The sequence below is a fragment of the Rhipicephalus microplus genome, chromosome 1 (genome assembly GCF_043290135.1).
Source record: "Rhipicephalus microplus isolate Deutch F79 chromosome 1, USDA_Rmic, whole genome shotgun sequence".
Lineage (NCBI taxonomy): Eukaryota > Metazoa > Arthropoda > Arachnida > Ixodida > Ixodidae > Rhipicephalus > Rhipicephalus microplus.
The window spans coordinates 286,401,912-286,427,758 of record NC_134700.1 but is presented as its reverse complement, the minus strand read 5'-3'; the positions used below and the strand labels follow the sequence as shown (position 1 = coordinate 286,427,758).

At 46.8% G+C, this 25,847-nt stretch overlaps 1 protein-coding gene across 1 annotated transcript in view; it reads right to left on the bottom strand.

Moving 5' to 3' along the window:
- Positions 1-25,847, bottom strand: part of LOC119188309 (solute carrier family 12 member 2) — a 132,346-nt gene that overhangs the window by 14,405 nt on the left and 92,094 nt on the right. The window contains exons 2-17 of the mRNA XM_037436282.2: positions 23,896-23,988; positions 22,987-23,062; positions 22,488-22,583; positions 21,909-22,048; positions 20,238-20,351; positions 19,559-19,670; positions 18,437-18,564; positions 16,823-17,026; positions 15,712-15,819; positions 12,818-12,941; positions 11,564-11,665; positions 8,580-8,735; positions 7,235-7,334; positions 4,709-4,820; positions 3,556-3,690; positions 905-1,011 (exon numbers count right to left, since the gene is read on the bottom strand). Of these exons, the coding sequence (XP_037292179.2) occupies positions 905-1,011; positions 3,556-3,690; positions 4,709-4,820; positions 7,235-7,334; positions 8,580-8,735; positions 11,564-11,665; positions 12,818-12,941; positions 15,712-15,819; positions 16,823-17,026; positions 18,437-18,564; positions 19,559-19,670; positions 20,238-20,351; positions 21,909-22,048; positions 22,488-22,583; positions 22,987-23,062; positions 23,896-23,988 (1,907 nt within the window). The remainder of the gene's footprint in view (positions 1-904; positions 1,012-3,555; positions 3,691-4,708; positions 4,821-7,234; positions 7,335-8,579; positions 8,736-11,563; positions 11,666-12,817; positions 12,942-15,711; positions 15,820-16,822; positions 17,027-18,436; positions 18,565-19,558; positions 19,671-20,237; positions 20,352-21,908; positions 22,049-22,487; positions 22,584-22,986; positions 23,063-23,895; positions 23,989-25,847) is intronic.

Here is a 25,847-nt window from a genome sequence, read left to right as displayed (position 1 = left end):
TCATTAACACACACGCACACGCATATATATATATATATATATATATATATATATATATATATATATATATATATATATATATATATATATATATATATATATATATATTCTTTCTGCGGAGGGAGCGAACATCGGTCAGGGTCGCCTACGCGCGCGCCTATCTCGTGAGCGAAAAGGGGGGGGGGGGGGGGGCGCTTTTGGTTACCGGCGCTATCGTGGCAACGATCAGCGCGCGGCTCTTGCCCCCGCAGCAGGCGGGAGTTTCTACGCGCTACGCTCTCAACACGACAAAAACGGTGCTAAAAGCATACCTGGAGCAGCTGTCCCAATATAGATGCGCTCTGCACATCTGCCACCAGCGGCGACACACGATGTATAGCTCTTCTTAGTACCAGCATGCGCTGCCCGCGGGAGGCGCTTCTCATTAACGCCGTCACTACGGACGAGCCTTGTTGTGGTCATCTATTGTGGCCACGACGCAGGAAACTCTGTTATTTAGCAAGCGCATGTTTAGTACAATTATTATTGTTCCCACAAATGCTATCCTTGATTCGTAAAACGTTGGAATATATTGCTATCGCATTCATTGCCTCGCCCCTTTTGGCGAAACTTTGACCTTTTATATCTACCATTGTCCTCTCACATTGTTCTTGATAACATGCAGTAACGCGTTATGAGCGCGACTTCAGCGATTAGTTGCTTCAACGCGCCCTTTCTAAGCATTCGTTCTATTCGACGTGTTTCCTATAGGAACAGCGCAATGGCAAGGCCTTTCGCCCTAATGTACGATGTAGATGGCCTAAGAATGACGCCGTCAGCACACGTGCACCATATAAGCCAGCAGACGGCGTTGTTTTTTTCTGCCGAGCGATAAATGGGTCGCGCAGCTGGCTCCATCACTCACTGGATGACGGTGAAGTACTTGAGCACCTCCTGGCGGTCGCACGTTTGCCAGTTGGACTTGTAGCCAATCATCACCACGTTGGGACGGAGCTTGCCCAGTCCGCAAGACTGTAGGACAAAAAATGAATAAAACAAAGTGGTTGGCACCTCTTTCATAGATTTTGGTCACAACGCGGTAAATGTTTTTTTTTAACAGAAGTTAGTTGCAAGACATTGGATAATTGTCGGATGTTAAGAAATACGAGGTCGTAAATGCCTATCTTAAAATTTAAAGAAAAAACGCAACAGACAACGCGTCCTTTTGGAAGTCACGTACCGCACGTATATTTGTGAGCACCTTTAAAGGAGCACTGACACCGAATTTGCTCATGTCAAAATTTTTGCGTCAACGAGTAGCTATCGACATCCTAGTAGCGATTCACGACTTCAAACACATCTGAGGGACGAATGAATATCTGCAATATTGATTAATATATTCGCTATCGACCGCGGTTCAAAATGGGTGGAAAGCCCGCCAAATTTTAGTGCTGGCAAAGCTACCTCGCGGCCACGTCGAGGCCGCTTCACAGCTGATGTCGCTTTCACAAAAAATGGTGACGTCACACTGCCGTTTCAACTGCTAGGACCGCACGTACAGTCAGTCCAGCTGTGTCTCAGAAAGTGCCTCTGTCGCCAACATCGTCGTCCTCGCCGTCGTCGCGGTCAACATCGGCAAGTGATGACGACAGCAACTCGGAATTGGGTATCGCCGCGATTCGCGACGATCCTTCCTTGACAAGCTCCGCGTTATATGCAATGTATCTATTAGTCTCGGCCGTATTGTCGGAGCTCAAGAACACCAACTACGCACCTCACGTCGCGGGCGTTTGGCGAGTGAATTCACTGCTTTCAGCTGCAATAGAGCACGCGGTAGGAATAGCCACGGCCTCGAGAAGAGGCCTCGTACAGCCAGTGGAACCCAACTGGTCCGCCAACACAGGATTTACCTTGTAGTAGCTCGCCGCAAAACGAAAGGAGCAAATGCGGCTGTTCTTCAAAGGCGTCCAGTCCCTCTGTCCAACGGCGCGTATACGAAGTCAACGCACTGGCTGCGTTGAGGTTCGTTGCTTAAAAAGGCATGAAACGCCACACACTTCCCACTTTTTCCGCGCGTCGACGTGCAGGTTCTCACTACGCAGCGGTTCCCCGACATGCTGGCACGTATTGTCGCTCTGAATGATCGTACTCACACTAAGTGAAACACGATGCAAATCAGTCGATGCGGCACGCTGAATCGCACGCACGCTTCAACACAGCAAGCACAGCCACTAGTGAGAACATGGCTGGGAGCCGGCTCCAAACGCACTCGGAGATCGTCGATGTCATCGTTACTAGTGTATCGTCACTCAGGAATGTATCACACCGAACACGTAGCGCTAGTTTCGATGTCGCAGGGCAGTCTATCTTTCGTTTTTTTTTTCCTCCTTAACTTTTCTACGCTGTTTTTGCGTGGAAATAAAATAACTTCGACGCGCCGGACGCCATTCAAATTTGGCCAAAAAGGCCTACGCATACCGAGTGATCGAATGACGGGCATATCTCGATGTTGAAATTTGATGTCAGTGCTCCTTTAAGGACGCTTGCTGGAACGATGTATGGTGTGAACCATGCCTGCGATTATTTCTCAGCTAATCACGTTTTTTTAGATAGGCTTAAAGCAGAGGTGAAGTCGACACCATAAGTGGAAACCTGGAGAGCAGTCATTAACATGCATCTCGCACCTATTCTAAGGAACGTGCTCTATTACTGACGTGGACGTAATTAACGTCGGTAAATTGTTATTAATGAAGACCGGCATAAAATAATTGTGTCAGATGAAAAAAGGAACTCAACCGCCATGCTTTCGAAGTTGTAATATGCCCCTGATGCGATATACTGCACGATGTGAGACCGAGGTTAATTCCAGGGTGGAGCCCTCCAGCAGAGCCCCGCAGGCCGCGGGCCTGCTCTAGGGCCACCAATTGGCTCCCCAGTGCCATCCCTGAAAGCCGTGACTCGAAAGACTACGTCGAGAGTGCTTATCGAGAACGACAAACACTCTCGACGTAACGAAACTTAATTAGCCAGCATACCAACTTAATTAGCGAGAGAGCCACGTGTTGGCAACGCCTCCAATGAAGCACATACCAACTCATGTCAAGACTACACGCAATTTTTTCACAGGTATCTACAACAAGAATTTGCCCCCCTGGTGCAGCGACCACGCTTTAATTGATGACTTACCAATGCAGTATTGACGTTGATGTTTGTCGTGATTGATGACTTACCAATGCAGTATTGACGTTGGTGTTTGTCGTGAACGACAAACATCAACGTCAATACTGCATTGGTAAGTCATCAATTAAAGCGTGGTCGCTGCACCAGGGGGGCAAATTCTTGTTGTAGATACCTGTGAAAAAATAGCGTGTAGTCTCGACATGAGTTGGTATGTGCTTCATTGGAGGCGGTGCGAGCGCGTGGCTTGCTCGCTAATTAAGTTGGCACGCTGGCTAATTAAGTCTGGGACGTTTTTTTTCTCGCTCTAAACACGCGATTCGCGGTCACCATGACGACGTAATCGGCTTCATCCCCACCACCACCACAGTTTCTTTAGGTGGCGTTGCACCAACCCACCTGCAGCATGGATCGCACGCCGTGCGTGAAGTCCTCGTCCCGCACCAGTATGTAGAAGGCCTTGATCTTGCGCCGCTCGAGCCACGCGTTGGCGCGGTTAGTGAGCGCAGTGCGCGACCGGTACGTCAGGCGGTGCTGCGAAAACCAGACATCCCACCCACTTGACGTCACAAAAGATAAGACCATGGAGACCATGAACCACAATGAACCAACTGCAGCAGAATTTCACTTTGATTAAATTGATTTAATACGAGCATAGCACGCAATTTAGTCATGCGTACACTCTAAAGAAACATCGAGTAAAAAGGTTGTATTTTTGTCCCAAAATAATAATCGTCATCAGGCTTGCGTGCGCTTCCTTTCTTGAAAACTCGTGGCCACTTTCCTATCGAGAATGCAATGTAACCCTGATAATGGGCATGTCGATCGTGACCGGAATGTACCGGGCGCGGGGCGATAGCGCAAGGATGGAACGCAATATAAATGACGATTATTGTTGTGGGACAAAAAGACACCGTTTTTACTCGCTTTTTTTTAGAGTGTACAGAAGGGAAGGCACAATGAATCTGAGCTGATCTTTGTGCCTAATTTTTAAGGACCTTTACAATACTTGCATTAGAGGTTCAGGTGCAATATAGTTATGAAGGCTTCTGGCAAAAATAATGGTCGAGTACCCCTCAAGCTGGATTCTAAGAACTCGTTAGTTCCCACGCCGGGACGAGAATGACCAAAAGCTGGCCGTTCAGATGAGGCGCGTCATCGCCTCGTGGTCACTTCTATACGCCCACCTCGAAGCTAGTTCTCCTTCTTACTGGACCTACGAGCGGCTTCGCAGCGACGCAGCTTGCGTGCTCTCTTTAAAGCACCTTTAGTTTATCAAACACACCGCTGCCGTATTTCGAACAAAGAAGCGTGGCAGCTTGGGCTAATTGGTATGACATGACAATAGTTCTAGCACGAGAACAGAACAACGACGAAGAGACAAGAAGGGCAGGAAGGACACGAACGCTCGTGCCCTTCTTGTCTCTGCGTCGTCGTTCTCTTCTCGCGCTATAACTATCTTCAAACAAAGAGTTTTACAGCGTTACTGGTGTGACGTGGGACGCTAGGAACACGACCTCACTTTGCGGGCGAACACACGGGCTGTACTTACGGGCGTGACGTTACCACAGATCAGCAGCGAGAGCTTTTTGGTGATGCTGTAGGCGAAGTCCACGAGGGGCGGACGGTGGCTCGGGTCACCGGTCAGGACCAAGATCTGAGGCCTGCATGAGTTACACACAGAGGAACCACATCAACGTCTGTATAAATCTGCCGCTGCTGTAACTCTTGAGAAGCGCGGACTGCTGGACGAGTTGGTAATTCATCTTAACTGGGTTGCGCGAAAAAAAAATGAAGAAAGGAAGAACAGAAAACAGCACACTGCCAGGGTGCGCTGTGTCCAGGTGTGTTCTTTTTGTACTTCAATTTTTTTTCGCGCAACTCAGTTTAGATACAGCAAGTCCCTGATTTTTTCTCCTTGTTTATTGTGAACAGCGCATGTATGTACATTGAGAAAGCGAATGCTTTCCTGGCGTAAGCTTTATTGCTGAGCTAGTTGGCGCACAATATTGCTCATGGCAGCGTGCATCACAAACAAGGACGCGTTTCTGACGCGCTCTGCCCTAACGTAGTACCGAAGTTACCGAACGCTACCTCCGTGGCTAATGCGGAATTTCTTCTCCGTTAATGTACGGTCATTCTAGATTAATAAAGATTTCGTTTCAGCATCGCTAAGCGTGGACCTCCGGAGCGGTATAAACAAACTTGTAAAGCGATAACGTCCCGCAAAATGACTTGTAGCGACGCGGCCGCCACCACGCTCCCCACGGTCATAAAAACATTGCGGAGCAGGTTTCCAAGCAACCTGCTGCTCTCCTCTCTGTTTCTCCTTCGTCTCTTGCACTCTTGCAACTTCTGGTTCACTGCGTGCACCTGCTCTATTTTCGACTCTCTGGTTGTCAGAATAAAGTAGACGTTCTTACTGAAATGACGTGTCCGTCTCGTACAACGCGACTTTACAAACGTTTAAAGCAAGGTTTTATCCCAATGTTCCACTTCCTCTAACCTGGAACAAGCAAGGTTTTATCCCAATGTTCAACTTCCTCTTAACCTGGAACAAACATTCAGAGCCTCTCTCAATGCGCATGGCTTTAACGTTTAAATTCGCTGCACGCTGATTATTAGGATTAAGATAAGGATGGGGTTTTTGTAGGTTTCCGGCGGGTTTAGCCTTGAGAAATTTGCAGGCGATTGCCCCGCCCGATTTTCTCTTGCCGCCGGGCGACACAAGAGTTGCCGCGCCACCTATGGAGTAAATATTTGACTGACAGACGCCCGCGCGATAAGTAAGACCAGGATAACAAATGCTCGGCTGTTCCTGTTAACTTCGATAGCTTCGAGAAGGGAGAAAGCGGTCAGGTTTTGGCGAGTGGTATAAGAAAAACAAATCCGCCGAAGGTATGCAATATGCTTCTTACGCTAACGCAGTAGGCGACATAAAATGGGCCACAACACCGGCCACTAACGTACGTTTTGCAAATAAAAACAGCTGAAAGAACAGTCAGCCCTTATGCTAATACGCCATGCGCACGCTTGCATGTGTACCATCGAATTACCTTCAGCGAGAGCGCGACACTGGGCAATGAAATCTTTTGATAAATAAATCACAGTTGGAACCCACGCTAATTACCATACCTGGAGAGAACAGCCGTACTCAGCTGGAAGCGGTATTCTATGCTCGGAAAGAACCTAGTTTATTTTTGCCTATCTGATTTTTGCCTGGGACAAAACTCTTTGCTTTTGAGTCGCGACGTGATTCGACAGCTCTGCTAAACGCGTACGTAAGTAATCGATTGAGATAAACGTGCTAGACATGTGAGCCTTGATTTGCAGGTCCGGATTTCCTATACTGCACCATACGTAAATTTGAAGAAGTGATCAAGCTTGTGTTATCGAGACACGGTGTCCTCACGACTTAGATTTCACCCGAGTCAACATGCTCTTACGTCCCTTTGCAAATAGAGTCATTAGAAGTGATGCACTAACGTCTCTCGCATTCTCTGTAAAAAATGTTACCTTCAACATTTTTTAACGATGACGAGTACAAACTTTGGGCTGCAGTTAACAGAGTATAAGAAATTGGAGGGAAAAAAGTTTACAGCTATGAGATCTGCGCCAGGATTCTATGTAGTTCCATAGGAATCACTCTGCGACTGATACACACTCGTAGTAGTAAGTGGATCTTGAAGTAAGAGAAAAAGAAGCTAATTTTTGTCTTTCGAATACGGTGACGCGGCTAAAACCCGCGTTGGGAAAGGGGATAAGAAGAATAGTTGAAAGAGAAAAACACAGACGGGGCACTTGCCGCACAGGAGGGAAAACGGGGGACACTGTCGAAGGAGTCCGAGCACAGGGCACAGATCGGCGAGAGCAATGCTAGTATCGGAGATCGCGGACAACACAACCGTTCGTCACGGAATACACCTAGCGATACTACACATTAGAAGAAAAGAAAAAAAGGCGAAGCGTAAAATATGGGTCCACATGTAGTCCCGGGACAAAACTTTGTACCGTTGTGGCAGCAACCTAACTGGCGAGTACAAAAAACACGCACCATCACGCCAACTGGATTGCGTACCTGTAGTTCTTCACGTGCTCTTGTACGGTCTGCAAGCGGTAGACGGAGTTCAGTGCGTCCTTGTAGATCTGAGCTTGCGTCGAAGATCCCCAGTTTACATCTGTAGGACAATGCGGAGATGACTCACACGTTTCAGCGTCAACACGTAAAAAAATAACACACCTGGGTATTGAACAACTTGAAACTATACACTGAAACATAAGAACTCACGGGGTACCTCACACAAATCGAGGGCGAAAGCCATCTTCTATTTCGTCTCAGTACAAGACATAACGCGATTTTCCACAGCCTCCGGGATCCGAGGCATTGTAAACTTAATCCAGCTCACTTCATTTTACATTGCCTTCGTGATCAGCGCACCTTTGACCAAACGACTGTGTCATGTGATGACGTCATAATATGACGTCACATTATGCGGCATCACACTGGTGCCGCAGGGGCGTCAGAAATTTCGGCGACCTGTGACACCACCACGCCATTACAATATTTTGCATCACTCGTGTTGATGCCGCCACCACCGAACGCCACCAGTTAACTGTCGCGTTTAATTAGGCATCCAAGTCTTTCGCTTTAGAGATAATTACGACACCAACTCTTCGGCATGAGCGGGTCTCGAGTCCTCGCATACTTTGCTGCGGCAACGAAAGATAGTTCAAAAGTTGGTTTTGTTGCAATACATTGTTAAGCAGTCCTGAAAGTTTGCTTCGCCGCTACATGTCTCTAAGTGCAGTGAAGACAAACTTCAATGCGTGACTGTGGCAACGGAGAACGGCGTGCGCTGTCTGCGCATAAATGAAATGCTGCTCGGTCCACACAACCATGACTAGCTGACTTTCTTGTAGTCTGTTACTCAACATTCGCACAGAACAAAAATGATGCGCAACGGGGGTTACAAGGTTCTAGAAACCATAATGCACATCCGAGCTCTCCAAGTACAGAGCGGAAGAACACTCTGTCAATTTTTCCTTTCGGTTTAAAAGTTACTATATTCAAGGACCATTTCTTAGAAACCAGATTTAGAAACTGTTCTGAAAATATCATGACGGCATGTCGAGAAAACTCTAAATAATGATCATGACCCTAATTCCTACGATCCCACTGTACAAGTTCATTGATCCTGGTCACGCTGTCAATTTAGCTTACAGAAGGAATGAAGGTGGCAGTTCCCAAAATTAAGACGTCCCGTTCATCATAATCTAGGAAAACTTTCAATAGTTTTTTAAACTCACGCTTATAAACTTAAACACCAACGAGTTCTTTAGCTGAAGTGAAAAGGCGTTTCCCGATACTTTTTCTTCGCTTTCAAAGAATGCAAGCGTATTCACTCTCACCGCGAGCGACTCACCGGGTTTCCGGTAGCTGATGTAGATGTACAGGCCGAGTACGACGGCGAAAGTGATGAGCGCCGTCTGCCAGTTCATGATGAACATCACGAACACACACAGCATGGCGCCGATCAGGCTGAGCCACATGTTGTAGTACTTGAAGGCCGGACGGAAGCCTGCGGTGAGTCGGAGAAGGCGTATTCGAAAGAAAAAAAAATATATGGACATTCCAGAGAGCACATCAACTCGTAAATTTTGTATTCGCTGGCTTCACTTGACAGAAATGTGAAAAACCCCCGCCGCGGCGGTCTAGTGGATAAGGTACTCGGCTGCTGACCCGCAAGTCGCGGGATCGAATCCCGGCTGCGGCGGCTGCATTTCCGATGGAGGCGGAAATGCTGTAGGCCCGTGTGCTCAGATTTGGGGGCACGTTAACAAACCTAATTGAAAATTTCCGAAGCCCTCCACTACGGTGTCTCTCATATTCATATGGAGGTTTTGGGACGTTAAGCCCCACATATCAATCAGATAGATGTGAAAACAAACACAGGCGCCGGTGTTTGTGCCTGGTCATGAATTACCCATAAGTTCGCCTGGGTCAGGTTGCGTAACGAACGACTTTTTTTTTGCGTCACAATTTGTGCAAGGACACCAACAATTTATTTAGGAAATATTCTAGAAAAATAGCGTACTCGAACAAAAAAGTAGGAAATTGGCGTTAACGGTTGTCAGACATGTTTGTTAACTTGAGAAAAGGGGAGCTGAGTAAAATTCACCGATGGGCTAGTTAGCGTGCACTCATAATAAATTTTGATAGCAAAAAAACGCTATATAAAAACACGTTGCGTAGTTTGTTTGTTTGCTTGTTTGTTTGTTTGTTTGTTTTTGCTGCTATAGAAGGTTACCCAGGGAAATGCTGCCCGTTGCTGCAAGAGAAATTTTGACTAGTCACAAGCGTGGCAGTAGGTAGGATATGTTGACTATTTACCAGCGCTTGTTATTACAGTGGGCTGCCTGTTTCCGTACTGTTTTGGCAATGAACGACGCGTGCCATTGATGATTAAAGAGGTTAGCTCATGACTGACCAACTTAAATTAACCGATGATAATTAGGGAATTTTGTTAAGCTGGGCTACGGCGGAACTTGAACGCTATCATCATGCACCAGAGAGCACAACTTTCGATGAGAGTGCTTCAGTCTCACTATAGCGCGTAAGGCCGCAAGTTCGCCAAGTACAGTATGACGTCATGCTCGAAAAGCTGCGCACATACGCGTGTGTACTTAACGAACGCTTTTCCGCGACAACGATCGCCTTCGACTGCATGCGTAGAGATCGTGCACGATACGTTCATCCTCGTGAAGACAGAGCTAACTTTATCACACGCGCAAGCACAACGGTCGTATCGGTAACTCAGCGCTAGATCGATGTAACCGGATGGTGGAAAGTACGTATACGCAGAGATGCAGCTAGGTAAGGCAGATTAGTCGAGCTGCCCGAAGTGATAATAATCTGTATTGCTCGGGCAAGAAGATGAGGTCACTTACGAGAAGGCCCACAACTTACTGATAAGATTCCGAACCATTTCATAGTTGAACATCCACGCGTGACATGCCGGCTGGTAAACACGTCTCTCGCGAATGTTCGCACGTCACTGCGCCGCTGTTCTGGCCGTTAGGCGAAGGCGCCCGATTCAATTTAAATAAAATCCAAAAGCGACGCCATTCCAAGAAACGTCAAAAGCGAACGGTATAATGTGTGCGGCCTTCAGTTTCTTCCTCGTCGCTATTCCCTCGCGTTTCGCCCGACTTTTACTGAACCGTGCCGTTCTCAAGTGGGTGCTCAGAACGTTCAAGAAGACTGGGCCCTACCATCCTTCTTTATTGCGCCACTGGCAGCGGTCTCGCGTCGCAGCGACAACCTTCATTGCGTCACAGGGGAGGTCGTTAAGGCACGATCGATAGTTAAATTTCGCGTGAAACGCGCCGACATACGACCTTTCTTCCAGATTTATCGCGTGCATTGTGCGGGCAACCGAAGAATGCGAAATAAAATGACCCTCCGCCACTAATGAAATTGGCTGCGTCATAAAACTCGTGTGAGAAGAGGCGCGAGCTCGTCTCAGGCCATAACTGAAGGCTCATATAGCTAACTATAACGGTAGTTTGGTTAGGCGGCCTTTCTATAGCGCTGAAAAAAAAAGCGTAATAAACCAAAGAGAGAAACTATAGGGCCGTTTCACATGGTCTAGCGTTGAGGCAAGGTCGGTTCCAAAAAGCTGCCAATTAAAAATTTCTCATTTTGATTGGAAGCCCCTCAGGTTACAGTACACCATAACGCAACGTCTCATTTTGCTGCGCCTTCGTTTGTTTCTTCTCCATTTCAAGTTGTGCGAAATTAAAACTTCAGGCTAGTTAGCACTAAACTACTACACTCGAGAATGCTTGGAAGCGTCGCTTTTCTGTTTCGTCCATCGTTACAGCATTGACTGTAGGTGACTTCGAGTTACACAGTGCACTGCGCAAGTGATTGACGAGCACGTGACGGGACAGACGACTTGTCTGTAAATTTTCTTGTGATTCATTAGGATTAATGACCAAAAAAAAAAAGAACTTCAGCACTGCGAGATCAACCCGCAGTATACCGTTCGTCAAAGCGCTCCAAAACAAAAGAAGGCATACTCTTTAATTATTATTATTAGTCTTAATAGACCGTATATGCAGCCGCTACTGCCGGAAATCGAACTCGAGACCTCGTTTTTTTTTTTTTAGGCCGCCCCAGACTGCTACGGCCACAATTTGCAAGACCTCCGGCTATGTAGAAACTCTATGCTGCTTAAAGCGCAATACGCGCAGTGAAAAATATTCTCTGCGCTATGTCGTTCAATTTTCAGCGGGGTACACCAATATCAAGTTAAGAAGTTCAGTAAACGCTCAAGTGTTTCTACCAGTATACAGTTGATTCCAAACAAAGTTCCGTCGATGTGCGCCGGCATGAAAGACTCACCAGGAGACTTCGCGTACGATGCGTGGAAGCAGGAGAAGTTGATGAGCGCATAGGCAGCCATGAAGAAGTTGGAGATGATGGGAGCGATGGCGTTCAGCTCGCCTGCGTCGTGCGTGGCGAAACGGAAAACGCTGTAATTGACAGCCCGAAAAAAAAAAACAAAGCACACAAGCAAGCACCACGTGCACACTAGCGTGCTGTCCTGGACACTACATTGAATGCCACACCGTTGTCATATTCGCTTTTTTATTCTTGGGGGGGGGGGGGGGGGTGTTACTGCATGGTTCACATGTAAGCCACATCTGAATATATATATATATATATATATATATATATATATATATATATATATATATATATATATATATATATATATATATATATATATCGAAATTCGATAGTCCAGCGCAACATGAAAAAAAAAATGCTCGCTCAACATCATTCGGCCCGCTGTTGGATTCCTCAGAGGAAACCGTTCCCCCGAAATTACACGAAAGAGCACAATAGCAGTTTTGCGCACTTGACTATAGACTAAGCCCCCGAGACACCCTAGGCCAAACAAAGGGTGGAAAATTAAGCTGAGCCACGCACCGTGCAGCTTAATACAGAACGGGCCCAGTTCTTCGGAAACGGTTTTGGTTCGTCGACAGTCGGGGACTCGCTCGCTGGATTCCGTGTCGACCGGTTGTGCCCCCGCGATCTCCGACGACGGCGCCGTTCTGGCCGATCGGCTCGCCCTCCGCCATATCCTGACGCCGCGAAGCTCTCGCTGAGTGGTACCCCGTCCTCGGACTGCTTCGACCGTGTCCCCATCTTTCTCTATCTTATCTTTACTTCTCATTCTATCCTTTTTAATCCCTCCTTATCCCCTTCGCTCGTGAGCCACTGTTGAGGTGTCGTACTCTGATGCTGAAAGTTACGGGGCTCACTTTTATCTTCTTTTCTCTGATTTAAGAATCACCCATCCTCCCCCCCCCCCCCCCCCCCCCCCCGGAAACGGTTAACGGTTTTGGTTTCAAAAGCGGGCACGTGGGAATGACGAAAGAAGAGCCCCGATTTCCATGCCGTCGCAAGTCTCTGCGTCGGTTATAATAACACGCAACCTGTGGGATACCGTTCTCGTCTTTGCCTATGCTATCTACTGGAAGTAATATCCTTGCTTCATATGCCCCTCAGTAGCCGCGTTACCACGTTTCCCAAACAATGCTGTGTAATCGAACAACCGGGCGAATGAAGGTTGGCGGTCGCATTTACCGATGGCGACGCATCCGAGCGCGATGGCGCAGGCCAGCAGGTATCCACGTCGGGGCTCGTTGCTCTTGCCGTAGCCCTTGCCGAACACCTCGATGTGCGGGAAGATGCGGTCCTTGCACAAGGCCTGCGTCACAACGGTGCATCGCGTTCGTTTGGCACAGAGAAATGAGAGAGCCGTGCGCCGTCTTGTAAATTAAAACACAAGGCTAGACCGACCTGATCCACACACACGGAAGGTTGCGAACAGCGACTTCGATGGCTTTCACCTTGCTCACTTCTTCACTGGTCCAATACGCATGGTGGCAACATTGTTCGAATCAGAATAACTCGCGCATTCAAGTGTACCCGGTAAAATAAACAAGATACAGCGTCGAGAAGACGTTCGTACAGCTTTTCCTGTGCACGTCACACGCAACACACCGCGGATAGGTCCTGCCTCAGTTACAGCGCTTATATGGCCATTCGGGTGATCAAACAGTCTTTCGTGCTAACTGTTTAATGTTTATTATCCTTTTAAATAACGAATCATGCTGTTATGATCTGTACGTTTCTAAGCGTCCGAGTGCGGCGTTGGCAAAAAATCTCGTAAATAAGACTTCCTACCGCTGGCTTCGTCGCAGCGCAGTTTGATTATCAGGCAAAGCCTACATGTGCTGCGGTGAAGCACGTTTTCAGAAGTTGAAAGGGGCTGCAGAAACACCACCTGGACTCTTGGTGTTCCTGGCCTGTTTTTCGGTAAGGCCTGTTTGTTTATCCTGAAGCTTCGTGGCCGCACCACATATGACCTTCCCTCCCCCACTCAATGGCTGCTCCCAATGAAGGAGGCGCGAGTGGCCAATGGCGCGCGATGTGGGGTGGTGGTGCGTCTTAAGGGAGTATTGACACGATTTTCAGATACCGCCAAAGAAACATTTTACATTTCCTTCGCGAACAGTGTTAACACTCTTTCTACAACGGAGTCAGCCAACACGTGTAAAATTTATTTACACTGATGTTAAGTTTTCGTCGCAGAGCATTGCGACGGACACGATACTGAAAGTCAACACAAGTTCCACTGATTCCGCACACACGGCGTGCTGAATGCGGCCTAAATCGCACTGTCTGGGTCGCTGGACTACGATCGTTATTAACGTGCACCACAGATCTGTCGCTAGTACGTCGCGAGTTACGATCTCCTCGTGACGTCACACTGCGATGCCACACCACTGGCAAGACCACCCCTGGATATCGAAACCTAAAATGTCTTTTTTAAAGGTATATGTAATAAATGCATATGGAGGGTGTTTTTTCTTAAGCAGTACAGAACTTTTACTTTAAAAACCTACAATAATCACGCACTTGCCCTCTGCGCAGACAATTTCTAGGCCAAGGTGGATTTATTTTTGACGAATTACATCACTGAGAATTGATTTATTAACAAAAATATTTCAATCAATTTTTTCACTACCAATTTTGATGTGCTTGTTTCTATAGAAAAATTGTTTTACGTCCGAATTTATGGCCAGCCTAACTTTTTAAAAATTTAATATATCGCGCGTATCTTGAGAGATACATCGTCGAATTTTCAGACCGCTATGCGGGAGAAACTGAAAACAACGCACTTGGTGCGCCGTGAGTGCGGTGTCTGTGTTGCGTCACGCTGGAACGCAATGCGGGTGTGCTTTCCTTTTTTTTAGGGCTGAAGCCCATTAGGCCGTGGTTCGTTCTCTCCTTTGTAGTAGTAGTAGAAGTAGTAGTAGTATGTAGCCACCTCTAGTTTCGGTTGCTCAACAGATGGCGTTGCGTGTGTATGTACTTGGGAATAATAAACCTAGATGGCGTTGGTGGTTTTCAGAGCATAACCACGGAGTGAATGATGATGAGGGAAGCGAAGCGTCCATGCGTCCATCCATCCGTCCGTCCTGTCTGTCCATGCATCCGTCCATCCGTCCACCCGGACGGAAGCATGGACAGACAGACGGACGGATGAACGGAAGCACGAATGGATGGACGCACGGAAACACGGACGTATGGACACACGAACGGACGGATGGACACTTCACCCACTGATCATCATTCACTCCATGGATATGCTGGGATCTTTTTTTTTCATTTACACCGTGAATCGCAGCGAGTTGCAAGACTTGAGAAATCGTTTCTCGCATGGCGCGCCATCATTCGAATTACGTAAAGGAGCAGTCAAGCGTGGCGCAACACCCTTCCGGCGCAACCGGTGCGCTTAGTTTCGGTTTCTCCCGCATCGTGGTGCGGAAATTCGGTGATAGACCTTTTACACTGCGCGCAATATTTTCCATTTTTAAAATCTAGGCTAGCCATAATTTGTGACGTAAAACAACTTCCCTGTACATAAACAACCACCCTAAAAATTATAATAAAAAGTTAATTGAAATATTTTTGTTAATCGTTTTTCAGTTATGTAATCAGTGGCAAATTTTTCTCGTCTCGGCAATTCTCCACAAATACGGCAAGAGCCAAACTATTATAGTTTTTTTGTAAGGAAAGTTTTGTATTGCTTAAAAGAAACACCCTGCGTATTATGCATTCCCAGGCATCACAATACCCCATTTACTGTTCTCGCGCTTTTATTAGGAGCAACAATCCGAAAATACCTTAACATTAGTATCAGTACTCATTTAAGAATAAACGGGTCCTAACGCCCGCACACCCACACCTACCACCTCCGGCCATAGTATACGCAAACATACAGTCTATAAAGGCAGCCTTTAAATGTTGTTTCTCACGTGGCTGTGACAGTTTCGACCACTGTTTCGCGTCCCTATAGCACACGCTGCCCATGACTTGAGGCACTTGCCATGTAGTTACAACTATTCCGTATCGCATAGAACTTATCGTAATGAGATAATGGCGAACTTGCGCGCATGCGCCGTGCTCACCTGGAAGACCTTGGGGGCGCTGACCAAGCTAGCCAGAGCAGAGGACAGGGTGGCGGCGAATATGCCGGCGTACACAAGGGGGCCGAACGCGGATATCAACTCCATCACCTGCAGCAGCAAGCCACGTCGTCACACGCATTGGGACATTGACTTGCGCAAACATATGCAGAATGTCTAGCAATTGCCAAACAGTTGCGAAACAACGCGTCTACTGAAAACGACATTTCCTTTAGAGCGCAGAGGCATTCATATTGCGTTGTATCTCTCATGTATGATTTTATAGGAGGTCTCACTCACAGTCTCGCGATTTTGAGACCTCCTTCTGTATTTGTACATAACACATGCACTTGTATCACTTGTATTTCAATTCTTAATAAATAAATTCTGAATACATCAACAACTGTATCTCTTTTGAAAAGTTAATATACACTTCCTGTGAGTCGCACCACAACTCGACTGCAATATAAAGTGATTCGACACGTATGTGACAGGTCCTCAAACATGAATCCGAAACAGATAAGAGAAATACTGCATGACGTGCGCAAATCTTACTATGTTTATCAACGTTAGCAAGCGATAATAAGTGTTACCCACACCCCTTATGTACACCTCAGAAACATATGTACACTCTTAACGACATGCGGATTTATTTCGAAGAAAAACCCTTTCTGGGGTATGTAGCGTTGCGCATAGAATCGGACGAACACAGGAAGTAAAGAAGCGTAAGCAGAAAGGGCGTTTCTTTACACTTCTTTACTTCCTGTGTTCGTGTCATTGTATGCGCAAGGTTCCATACCACAGACATGTGCCAACTCGCCCAGCAAGAAGTTCTTAACAACTTCGTCAAGCTCACACAAAGGCAAAGCACGCATCTTCGCAAACACGAAAAAGCAATCACTCAATCAATCAAACATTCAATCAATCAATCAATCACTCAATGAAGTGCTTCTTATTAACTTTCTCAATTCCTACGAGCTGCAGTTATTAAGAACTTGCGCAAACGAGCAGTCGGACTAGCTTATGAACTCTTTGAATGAATGAATGAATGAATGAATGAATGAAAGAATGAATGAATGAATTAATGAATGAATGAATGACACAGCACGTATACCTGGCTGTCGTTGAGGAGACCGTACTCGCATCCTCCGGTCAGGGTGCAGTTGCGCACGTCCTCGAACGTCGTTCCGTTCTCCATTGGGAGCCCGTTGGCTTCACGCACCGTCACGCATCCGGCCACGATGGCGAAGAACACGTACGAGATGGTCGTGACGATGATGGCCAGGTACGTGCCCTTGGGAATCGCTGTCTGGGGGTCCTGCAATCACGCAAATACATTAAACGAGAAAGTGGCTACGCAGAAGCGAACATCGCATCTTAATTAGACGTGTATTTGGGCTAGTTCGTTCACACTGTGCCATGTATTGATTGATATGTGGGGTTAAACATCCCGAAACCACCGTATGATTATGAGAGACGCCGTAGTGGAGGGCTCCGGAAATTTCGACCACCTGGGGTTTTTTAACGTGCACCCAAATCTGAGCACACGGGCGTACAACATTTCCGCCGCCATCGGAAATGCAGCCGTCGCAGCCGGGATTCGATCCCGCGACCTGCGGATCAGCAGCCGAGTACCTTAGCCACTAGACCACCGCAGCGGGGCCATACTGTGCTATAGAGGCAGTGACGAAACTTAAGGCGAAGATACGAGAAGTACAGGTAATTACTTTTTGTTTAACGTTCTGAAACTACAATATCAGTGGCGCCGTATAGTAAAGGGCTCCGGAAAAAATCGACCCCCTGAAGTTCTTGAACATGCACTTAAACCTGTACACACGAGCCTCAGGGATTTTCACGTCCATCGGGAATGCGGCCGCTACGACCGAGATTCGATCCCGCGACCTTCTGGTCTGCAGTCGAACACTATAACCACTAAACTATATTGGCGATGTACAGCAAAGAGTGGCAACTTGCAAATATAGAGAAGTTCTCTTCTATAAAATGCAGCCCGGTGCGCCGTTAAGTTTTGCGCCGAACAATCAGGTATAACCACACGTTTATGTAATCACGCTCTTAAAAAATTGTATAGCTGCTCTATGTGGGGTGATTGCCCCATTACTGACACAAACACATTGTTTCATATTAATGAAATAGGCCTTCCTTTGTCACGCGCCACGATATCTTTCGCAATATCGGGCCCACACATGCAGTATTCACAGTGCGTACTTGTATTAGCAGTGATCTTGTCTTTGATCAGGAGCTCCTGTTCTATGCCGTACATCTGTATTCTTCGCCTCGCGAGGTGCCATTACCTTTTTGGACACGAATAGGATAAACATATCAGTTCTGACGGATGGATGCGAGAGTGAAACCACGCGGACCGAGAGTGGCGTCCACGCGCACACGAGTCGGAAATCACGCTTCGGTGATTATCAAGAGTCACAGACATTACGCGAGTGCCGTTCTAGCAAAGCAATCAGTCAGGTCGCGGGAACGAATCCCGGCTGCGGCGGCTGCATTCCCCGATGGAGGCGGAAATGCTGTAGGCCGGTGTGCTCAGGTTTGGGTGCGCGTTAAAGAACCTCCAGGCAGGCGGTCGAAATTACCGGAGCCCTCCACTACGGCGTCTCTCATAATCGTAATGGTAGTTTTGGGACGTTAAACCACACGCATAAATCAATCAAAAAGCAATCAGCGACGACAGAACCATAGCAGTCGAAAAACTTACGGCCAGGTCGCCGGAGATATTGGCCCCGGCCAGAATACCCGTGGCAGCCGGGAAGTAGACCGCGAACACGGTGAAGAAATTCTCGCCTTCCTGGAAGTCCGGGCCGACGTTCTCCAGCGCTAGGGCGGCTGCGTGTAGAAACGCGTTTCATTAGTCACGGGTGTGTCGTCCTTGCTCTAATAATAATAATAATAATAATAATAATAATAATAATAATAATAATAATAATAATAATAATAATAATAATAATAATAATAATAATAATAATGTATTAACTGTTAAATGTACGTCAAGTGAATGTCTCTCTCTCGAATCCTTTCACTTAAACGCCCGGCAATCGGACGACTCCGAAACCGAAGCAAGCGTCCATGGAAGCTGCAGGCCTCCACGCTGCGAAGCTGGGACACTGCGACGCGACCGCTGTGAGTGCAGAAAAAGAATGCAAACAATTTATAGTACTCTGTACTTACTGGGGAACCGATGTGCGAAGTTGTCCCTAAAAAAAATTTCTCAAGGGTATACACCATACGCATTCGCCTAACACGACACAAAGGCAAAAGACATCAACTTTTTGTTCTTGGTTGATGTACTGATACTCTCCCGTTCCTACCCCCTAGAAAGCTTCATGCACGCAACCTGGTTTCGCACTGCTCCCAAGAGCGACCCACCTATGGCCAAGCGACGATCCCATGTGATGACGTCATCGTGTGACGCCACGTTGCGCGACGTCGTGATGACGTCACACATTTTGGCCAATCGTGATGTCATGATTATGTATGGTGACGTCATCGATTAACGGGGATTTTTTTTTTTTGCCATCACTTGTGTTGAAGCCGACCGGCGGTCAAATTTCCCGTTTTATGAACCATCTCGGGCTTCTGCCTTACAAGATCTTAACTTGATGCCATCGTGATTATGCCGAATGCACTTGCTGCATGATCGGTTCGCACGAGAAACCGTATCGAATCCCTCGCGAGGACACACACGCACATCATGCGCTGGTGTCAGCAGAAAGCCTGCCGAGTCTAATCATTTCATCGCAGTGACACATACAGCGGACTTGATGGCGCAAGTAGCCCTTCTGTCGAAGCGCACAGGGTTTTAAACTGCGCGCGTACTCACTGCTCCAGCCGTAGTAACCCCTGGACTGCTCGGCTGAGCTCGGGGGAATCATGGCTCCGACAACGAAGTCCACCATGGCTACCAGGAGGATGACCAGAAGCACCATCTGAGCCTGCGTTCAGCATACGGCCCAAACGACACGGTTAGGAAAAAGGGCCGCTCTACAAGACTCCACTCGCCCGGCAATACGCGAAGTTCTCTCGGCGATGCGGGGAAGGTTAGGTGAATCACGCTAAACAACGTTGGAACAATACTCCCAAGTTTCATTGCACCTTAAAAAAGAATGGTTGAAGACTCACAGGCTCCCTTACGCATGCACCTAAGACTACTCAAAGGTGAAAGCATCTTTTTTTTTCCTTCTCAGTCGATGTACTACTACCGCCCCCTCCCGAAAGCTTTCTGCATCTATCGTGGTTTCGCACTGCCTCCAGGATCATCGGACCAACTTTGACCAAGCTACGATATCACGCGGTGGCGTCATCATATCACGTCACAGTGACGTCATCATGGTTAAGCCACAAATTGGGGTCCTTGTGACGTCATGACGTCGTCATATTGTGACGTCATCACTTGACGATGTTCCTTCGTACCACTCGCGTTGACACCGCCGAAGCCGACGGTCAATTTTCACAAAGTTCGATATGTTTTTTTTTTTCACTTCAATGAGCCGGATGCTCACCTTGGACTCCCACTCGGTGCCTATGATGGCGATGCCCAGCAGACAGATGACCGTCACGCCGCTCACGATCCGAATATCGTTGAGGCCACCGTCCACGATGTACGTGCCTTGTTGCTGTGCGCGGTGAGCAAAGAAGGAGAGCGGGGCCGTGTCATGGCGCGAAACACCAGCAACATAACCAGCATCGAACCAGTTTGACGTGGTTGCACAGCCACAAATTCGTAAAAGTTTACCATCGATTCACACAGAGTGCACGTCTATAGCAATCAAGCTGTACATACAGGACGTCCCAATCATCACGCAGCACAATTAAAAAAAGAAGAACGGCGTTACGCCTAGCAAACCTAGTGCATATTGTTCCAGTACGCTGAAGTAGCCGTTACTAAGTTTTCGTTAATGACTACTACCTAATTAATCCAATTATATTTATAACTCATGAAGTACTTGCCTAATTATGAAAATGCTAACTAGACAGATGCGCACATGTTGAAATGACATCTGTCTGTGGTACTTCCAACAACGCGATAATTGCATGCTCATTTTTTTGTCGGCGTGAATAAAGAAAGCCCACGAAATATGCAAAATAACACGTGACAGCGCTCACATCCGCGAAATAAAGCAGCGCCCTCAAATCATTTCACTGGAAGGAACCGCTTTGCCTTTTTTCCGTTGCCAAAGACAGCGTTTTGCACTTCGGCAAGGGTATACAAATCGGGTGCCAACAACATGTGTCGCCGTTTTCCAGGGATTCTTTCCGCTTGACTGTAAGTCGCTATCACGATACATATCCCCCGGTCAACAGGTCACGGCCGGATCACTGTTCCGATTAGAGCGATGACAGCTTGACTGCGTAAGCATAGAGTAATATATAAAAAAGTTCTTTAAGATCAAGGTGGCGCGTCTCTTCGGACTGGAAGTCGCAGATAGCGCGATCCGTACATCTTTTCTTTCTACAATTCCTTCATTGCTACTGGCTATCTTGCTTGAGGGCGTTTCTTTTCGATGCGCGCAGCGGTCTATTTCACGTGTTATCTTTCATATTTCGCGGGCTTTCTTTATTAACAGGAAAAAAATGAGCGCGCATTTAGTACGTTGTTCAAAGTAGCACAGACAGATGTTTCAACATGCGCACAACTGCCTCATTGACATATTGATAATTAGGTGAGTACCTTCTGAGTGACAAATATGATTATGACTAATTAATTTTCATTAACGAAAAAATAGTAGCGGTTGATACAGTACACTGGGAATTATATGCACTAGCTTTTCTTCGCGTAACGCCGTTCCTTTTTTTTTTTTAATCGCACTGCATCATAACTTGGACGCCTTGTATATACTCGTATATTGCCACTCAGACTCAGCGCACATGAATATTAACCCGCACTTATTGAATAACCTAAAACAAAAGCTCTTCTTATAACGCAAACGGCAGGAGGGCGCACGCCTCTTCCATAAATTTGGCTGCAGATATTACGAACAGCTGTCCCGTTATATGGCGGACCTAGTCCAATCTCCAAAAACTGAGTATGTTGGACGCGTAAAAGTCATCGAAAGTATGGGCACGAAAAAATCACTAACAACAATGGAAACAGAAGGCGAGATCGCCTCCACCCTAATAACTGCCGAAGTGATATATTATAGCACGCACGTCATATCCATCTTTTCGCTCACCTTGCACAGGTCCCGGACGGTCTCCGAGAAACCGACCACGTAGAGGGCTATGGCCACCGCGTTGGCCAGCGAGAATATGAGCCCGATGGAGCCGCCAAACTCGGGCCCTAAACTTCGAGATATCATGTAGTACGTGCCTCCTGCGGGAGAGAGCAAATTGCGTGATGCGAACACTCTATCGTGAAAGCAGGTGAAGCGTGCTGTGGATATGCAGCCTCGTAGACAAGCTCGGTGGAGAAGAGCACATCCTACAGCTCCACTGTAAGTGATGCTTCTGGTGGCAGTCTATTAATTCATTTTTCAATCAATCAATCAAGCAAGCGTTTTATTGATCAGTGTCGAAAGAAAATCCACAAAAATCTGTCTGTGCAATAGCCTTTCCGGTTAGTATCTGGCCCAATGAAAAAGTGCATTGCGGCTAAGCCCTAGGCCTTTTAGGCGATGTACAGTTCAATAAGAACAAGCAAAGCAACTAATGACGCATTTGTAAGTAAATTATCAGGGCATAAGTAAATAATTAGGATACCCGATTGCGGAGATAAAAGGGCTTGCGTCCACTATACAGGGCGACGCTCTTACCTCCTCGAACTTCGCCGTTTGTGCAGATGGCAGACATGGAGAGCGTTGTGAGCATGGTAACCACGGAGGCAAGAATGACGATGCCGGAGCCCAGGCCTGCACGAACGATTGGAGAGCGAGGACACGTCGTCGGGGTAAGAAGCTGTGACTCAGAGCACGCAATCTATGCTCAATTAAGGCTACATTTTGAGTATATAGAGGTTACACTAAAGATCCACCTGAATGTTTCTTCCCTTTTGTATAATACATACACGTGTACAAGCACACAGCCTTGCACACTCGTATAGGTAAGGAATAACGCCGTTTTGGATCGTAAAACAGTGCGGCGGTGACACTGTTTTTTTTTTTTTGTGCAACTAAGAACATAAGCTGACACTGGAAGCAAGGTAAGCGAAAGGCCTTGCTGGAATTAATCGGTATCTTATATCGGTAGCATTCGTCGTTTCGAGTACGTAGCCGGAAATTTATTCTATGGCAGTGCAGGGTTGCAGAGACGTACCGATTCCAGCTTGTCCCACCACCCAGGACAGCCGCAAGAACAGGATTACGCCCCAGATGTTGAGCAAACATCGCACCTGCGTGAGAACGACATCCATGAGAAGGTGTTAATAAGGAAGGGGGAGATCGATATTACGCCCATATTTGAGGCTAATATTCTTCCTTTTGTAAAAGTAGTCATTGACTTTTCCACCCTGTATAATACGCACTAATCATGTCTTTTATTAAAAGTCGGCGAGCCCCTTCTCCTCCTTTTTCTTCTTATTCTTCTTAAGTTTCAGCAAGCAGCACTGAAAGCTGTCGATGAGCCTCTTCTTGAATTTCAGCAGAGGCGGCGAAAGGCGGAATCCATAATGCGTCACTTGCGTCTGATGCCTGTACTATGACGTCACGTCCGTCTATGCAAAATGGCGGTATAGGCTGTTCTACGTACCGGGAAGACAATTTCTTTTGTCTTGTTCAATTCTAAATTGAACAGAGTACTCATCATCTTCTAATAACAAGACAGGAGACGCACACAACATACGACCTGGGCTACTTAAGACAATGCTCCGTTTATTTTGTTTTATAATGATAACGACAAAGCATTTTGTGGCGCAAGCGCGGACGGGTCCGGAAGGGCAAGACATGCAGTTTTCAATCTTAGTGCCATCCGCAATTGCGGCACATGCACGCACGCACACACACACACAAAAAAAAAGAAAAGAAAAGCGTCGAACCTGTTTGTCTACTCAACGGGGCTTTGTCCAAAACTACAAACAGTATAGTGTTCTTTTAAACTGCCTAGCGACACTGGCTGCAGTCCAGCTCTGGGTGAAACGAGGCGTAAACACTCCCTTGGAACAACAGTACTACACGTGCGCACTGTTGGGAGAGGAAGAAGAAGAGCAAAGGTGCGTCCGCCACTCACAAACACTCCCTGGATCCATCCCAGCTTGACGGCTCCTTTGCCCTTGATGGCCACCTCGTCGGCGGCGTTGCGTGCAGACTTCTCTAGCGATTGCTGCGCACAAAACGAGGGTAAAAGCTCAGTCAAAGCCCGAAGATAACAAGACACAGTCGTCGAAGAACAACGAGGGATGAGAACATGCGACTTGTCTCGTCGTTCACTTGATGAGTGATATTCGAATACAAACCAAGCAATCCTACGTATTCGCAAATCGTAACTTTTCTTTTTGCGAGCTTGTCAGTTATTAAACGGTGATTTGTCGTACTTTTTTGCCAGATTCAAAAATGGCGCTGTTTAAGAGACCGATGACGAATCTCGCACCTCAAAAAAATTTTGCTCCTAAGGAAGCGCAGTAATGTAAGGTTTGTGGGCGCGTTTCTGGACCCGATTCCCAATTTGAACAAGAGGATTGTTTTTCATCTATAAAGTGAGAATTATACTAGGGAAATGCACATATAAATGTTCGTGGCTACTCTGTCTGAGAAACAGAAGTTTACGTGCTAAACTTATTTGCCTTGGTCATCCCCCTCATTTATGTATGTATGTATGTATGTATGTATGTATGTATGTATGTATGTATGTATGTATGTATGTATGTATGTATGTATGTATGTATGTATGTATGTATGTATGTATGCACACACGCACGCAGGTGTGCATAAGGTATTCTACTCATGGGATTCTTAATTCATTTCAGTTGAAAGTGAGAGCATCATACTATACATAACGCCGAAGCCAGAACACTTGAAGGTGACACATTGCAGAGACGCAGACATGCATGCACATATGCACACACAAAACGAACGATTTCCAGTAAACTGAAACAGCGAACCGAAAGAGATCATTACAGAGCGTATACAGGACACGCAAGCCGGCTTTCACTTCACTTCCGTAGGCAAGCCCCTTGGATCACAATTGAAAAGTAAACCTTAGGTTCTAGTGTAATCGGGCCGCTCACCTCTCCTTCAACCTAAAGACTTGTCCTGATGCATTCTTGTTGATATATTCATGGTTGCTGATACAATGATGGATATTTATTGCAGCTTATGAAGCAACCAGCCTTCGCAAATAAGAGGCTATTTCGCAATCGACGCCGCCAGTGTGTACTGCTGCGGATGAGCGAAGTTGACCCATTTAGACGAGGAGCACCTGTTGCTAAGGCCGCAGAGTGCTGGCAGTAAGTGCAGCAAAGACCCATCAGTGACATTCGGTTCAAAGTATACGAGCACGCTTCCAAATATTCGTCGTAGAGTGGTAAATAATATACAGAGACAAAAATGAAAGCGCCGTCGTTCCGTATGGACTTGAGTTCGACTAATCATTTGTAAAGAACTGTCAAGCAGAGCGCACTTCGCAGCCGTAGCTGTTTGTTAGGAGAAACAATAAACGACAAATGGAGTTGCGCCGTTTCTTTTGTTCAGTTGCCGCTTTTCGTGTTTTTTCACAGCGTACGCTTCCAACAGGCAGTACGACACTGACGCCAAGTAAACTCGTAAACAGACCCAACAATGCAGTTCCACTTAGCCTTCTCTTCATTATCGCTAGTTTTCTTTTCTTAGCGACTGAGCGATAGTGCGCTTTATAGAGCATCTGCACACCTCCAACTTAAAAGAACCCCAGGTGGTCAAAATTTCCGGAGCCCTCCACTATACGGCGTCTCTCATAATCATATGGTGGTTTTGGCACGTTAAACCCCAGAAATCAATCAATCAATCACCTCCAACTTAGAGGTTCTAAACGGTTTTCATGGCACGAACAACATTACGTATGCCAACAACATGAGAGCAAAACCGCAACGAAGAAACTGAAGAGCACACGTCGTGAAATGAAGAAGCTAACAAAATAAAAATAGGTCGTACGAAGGAAAGTGCGAGGTTGTATGCAGAAACTACTGCATGCTTGTCGAACATAAA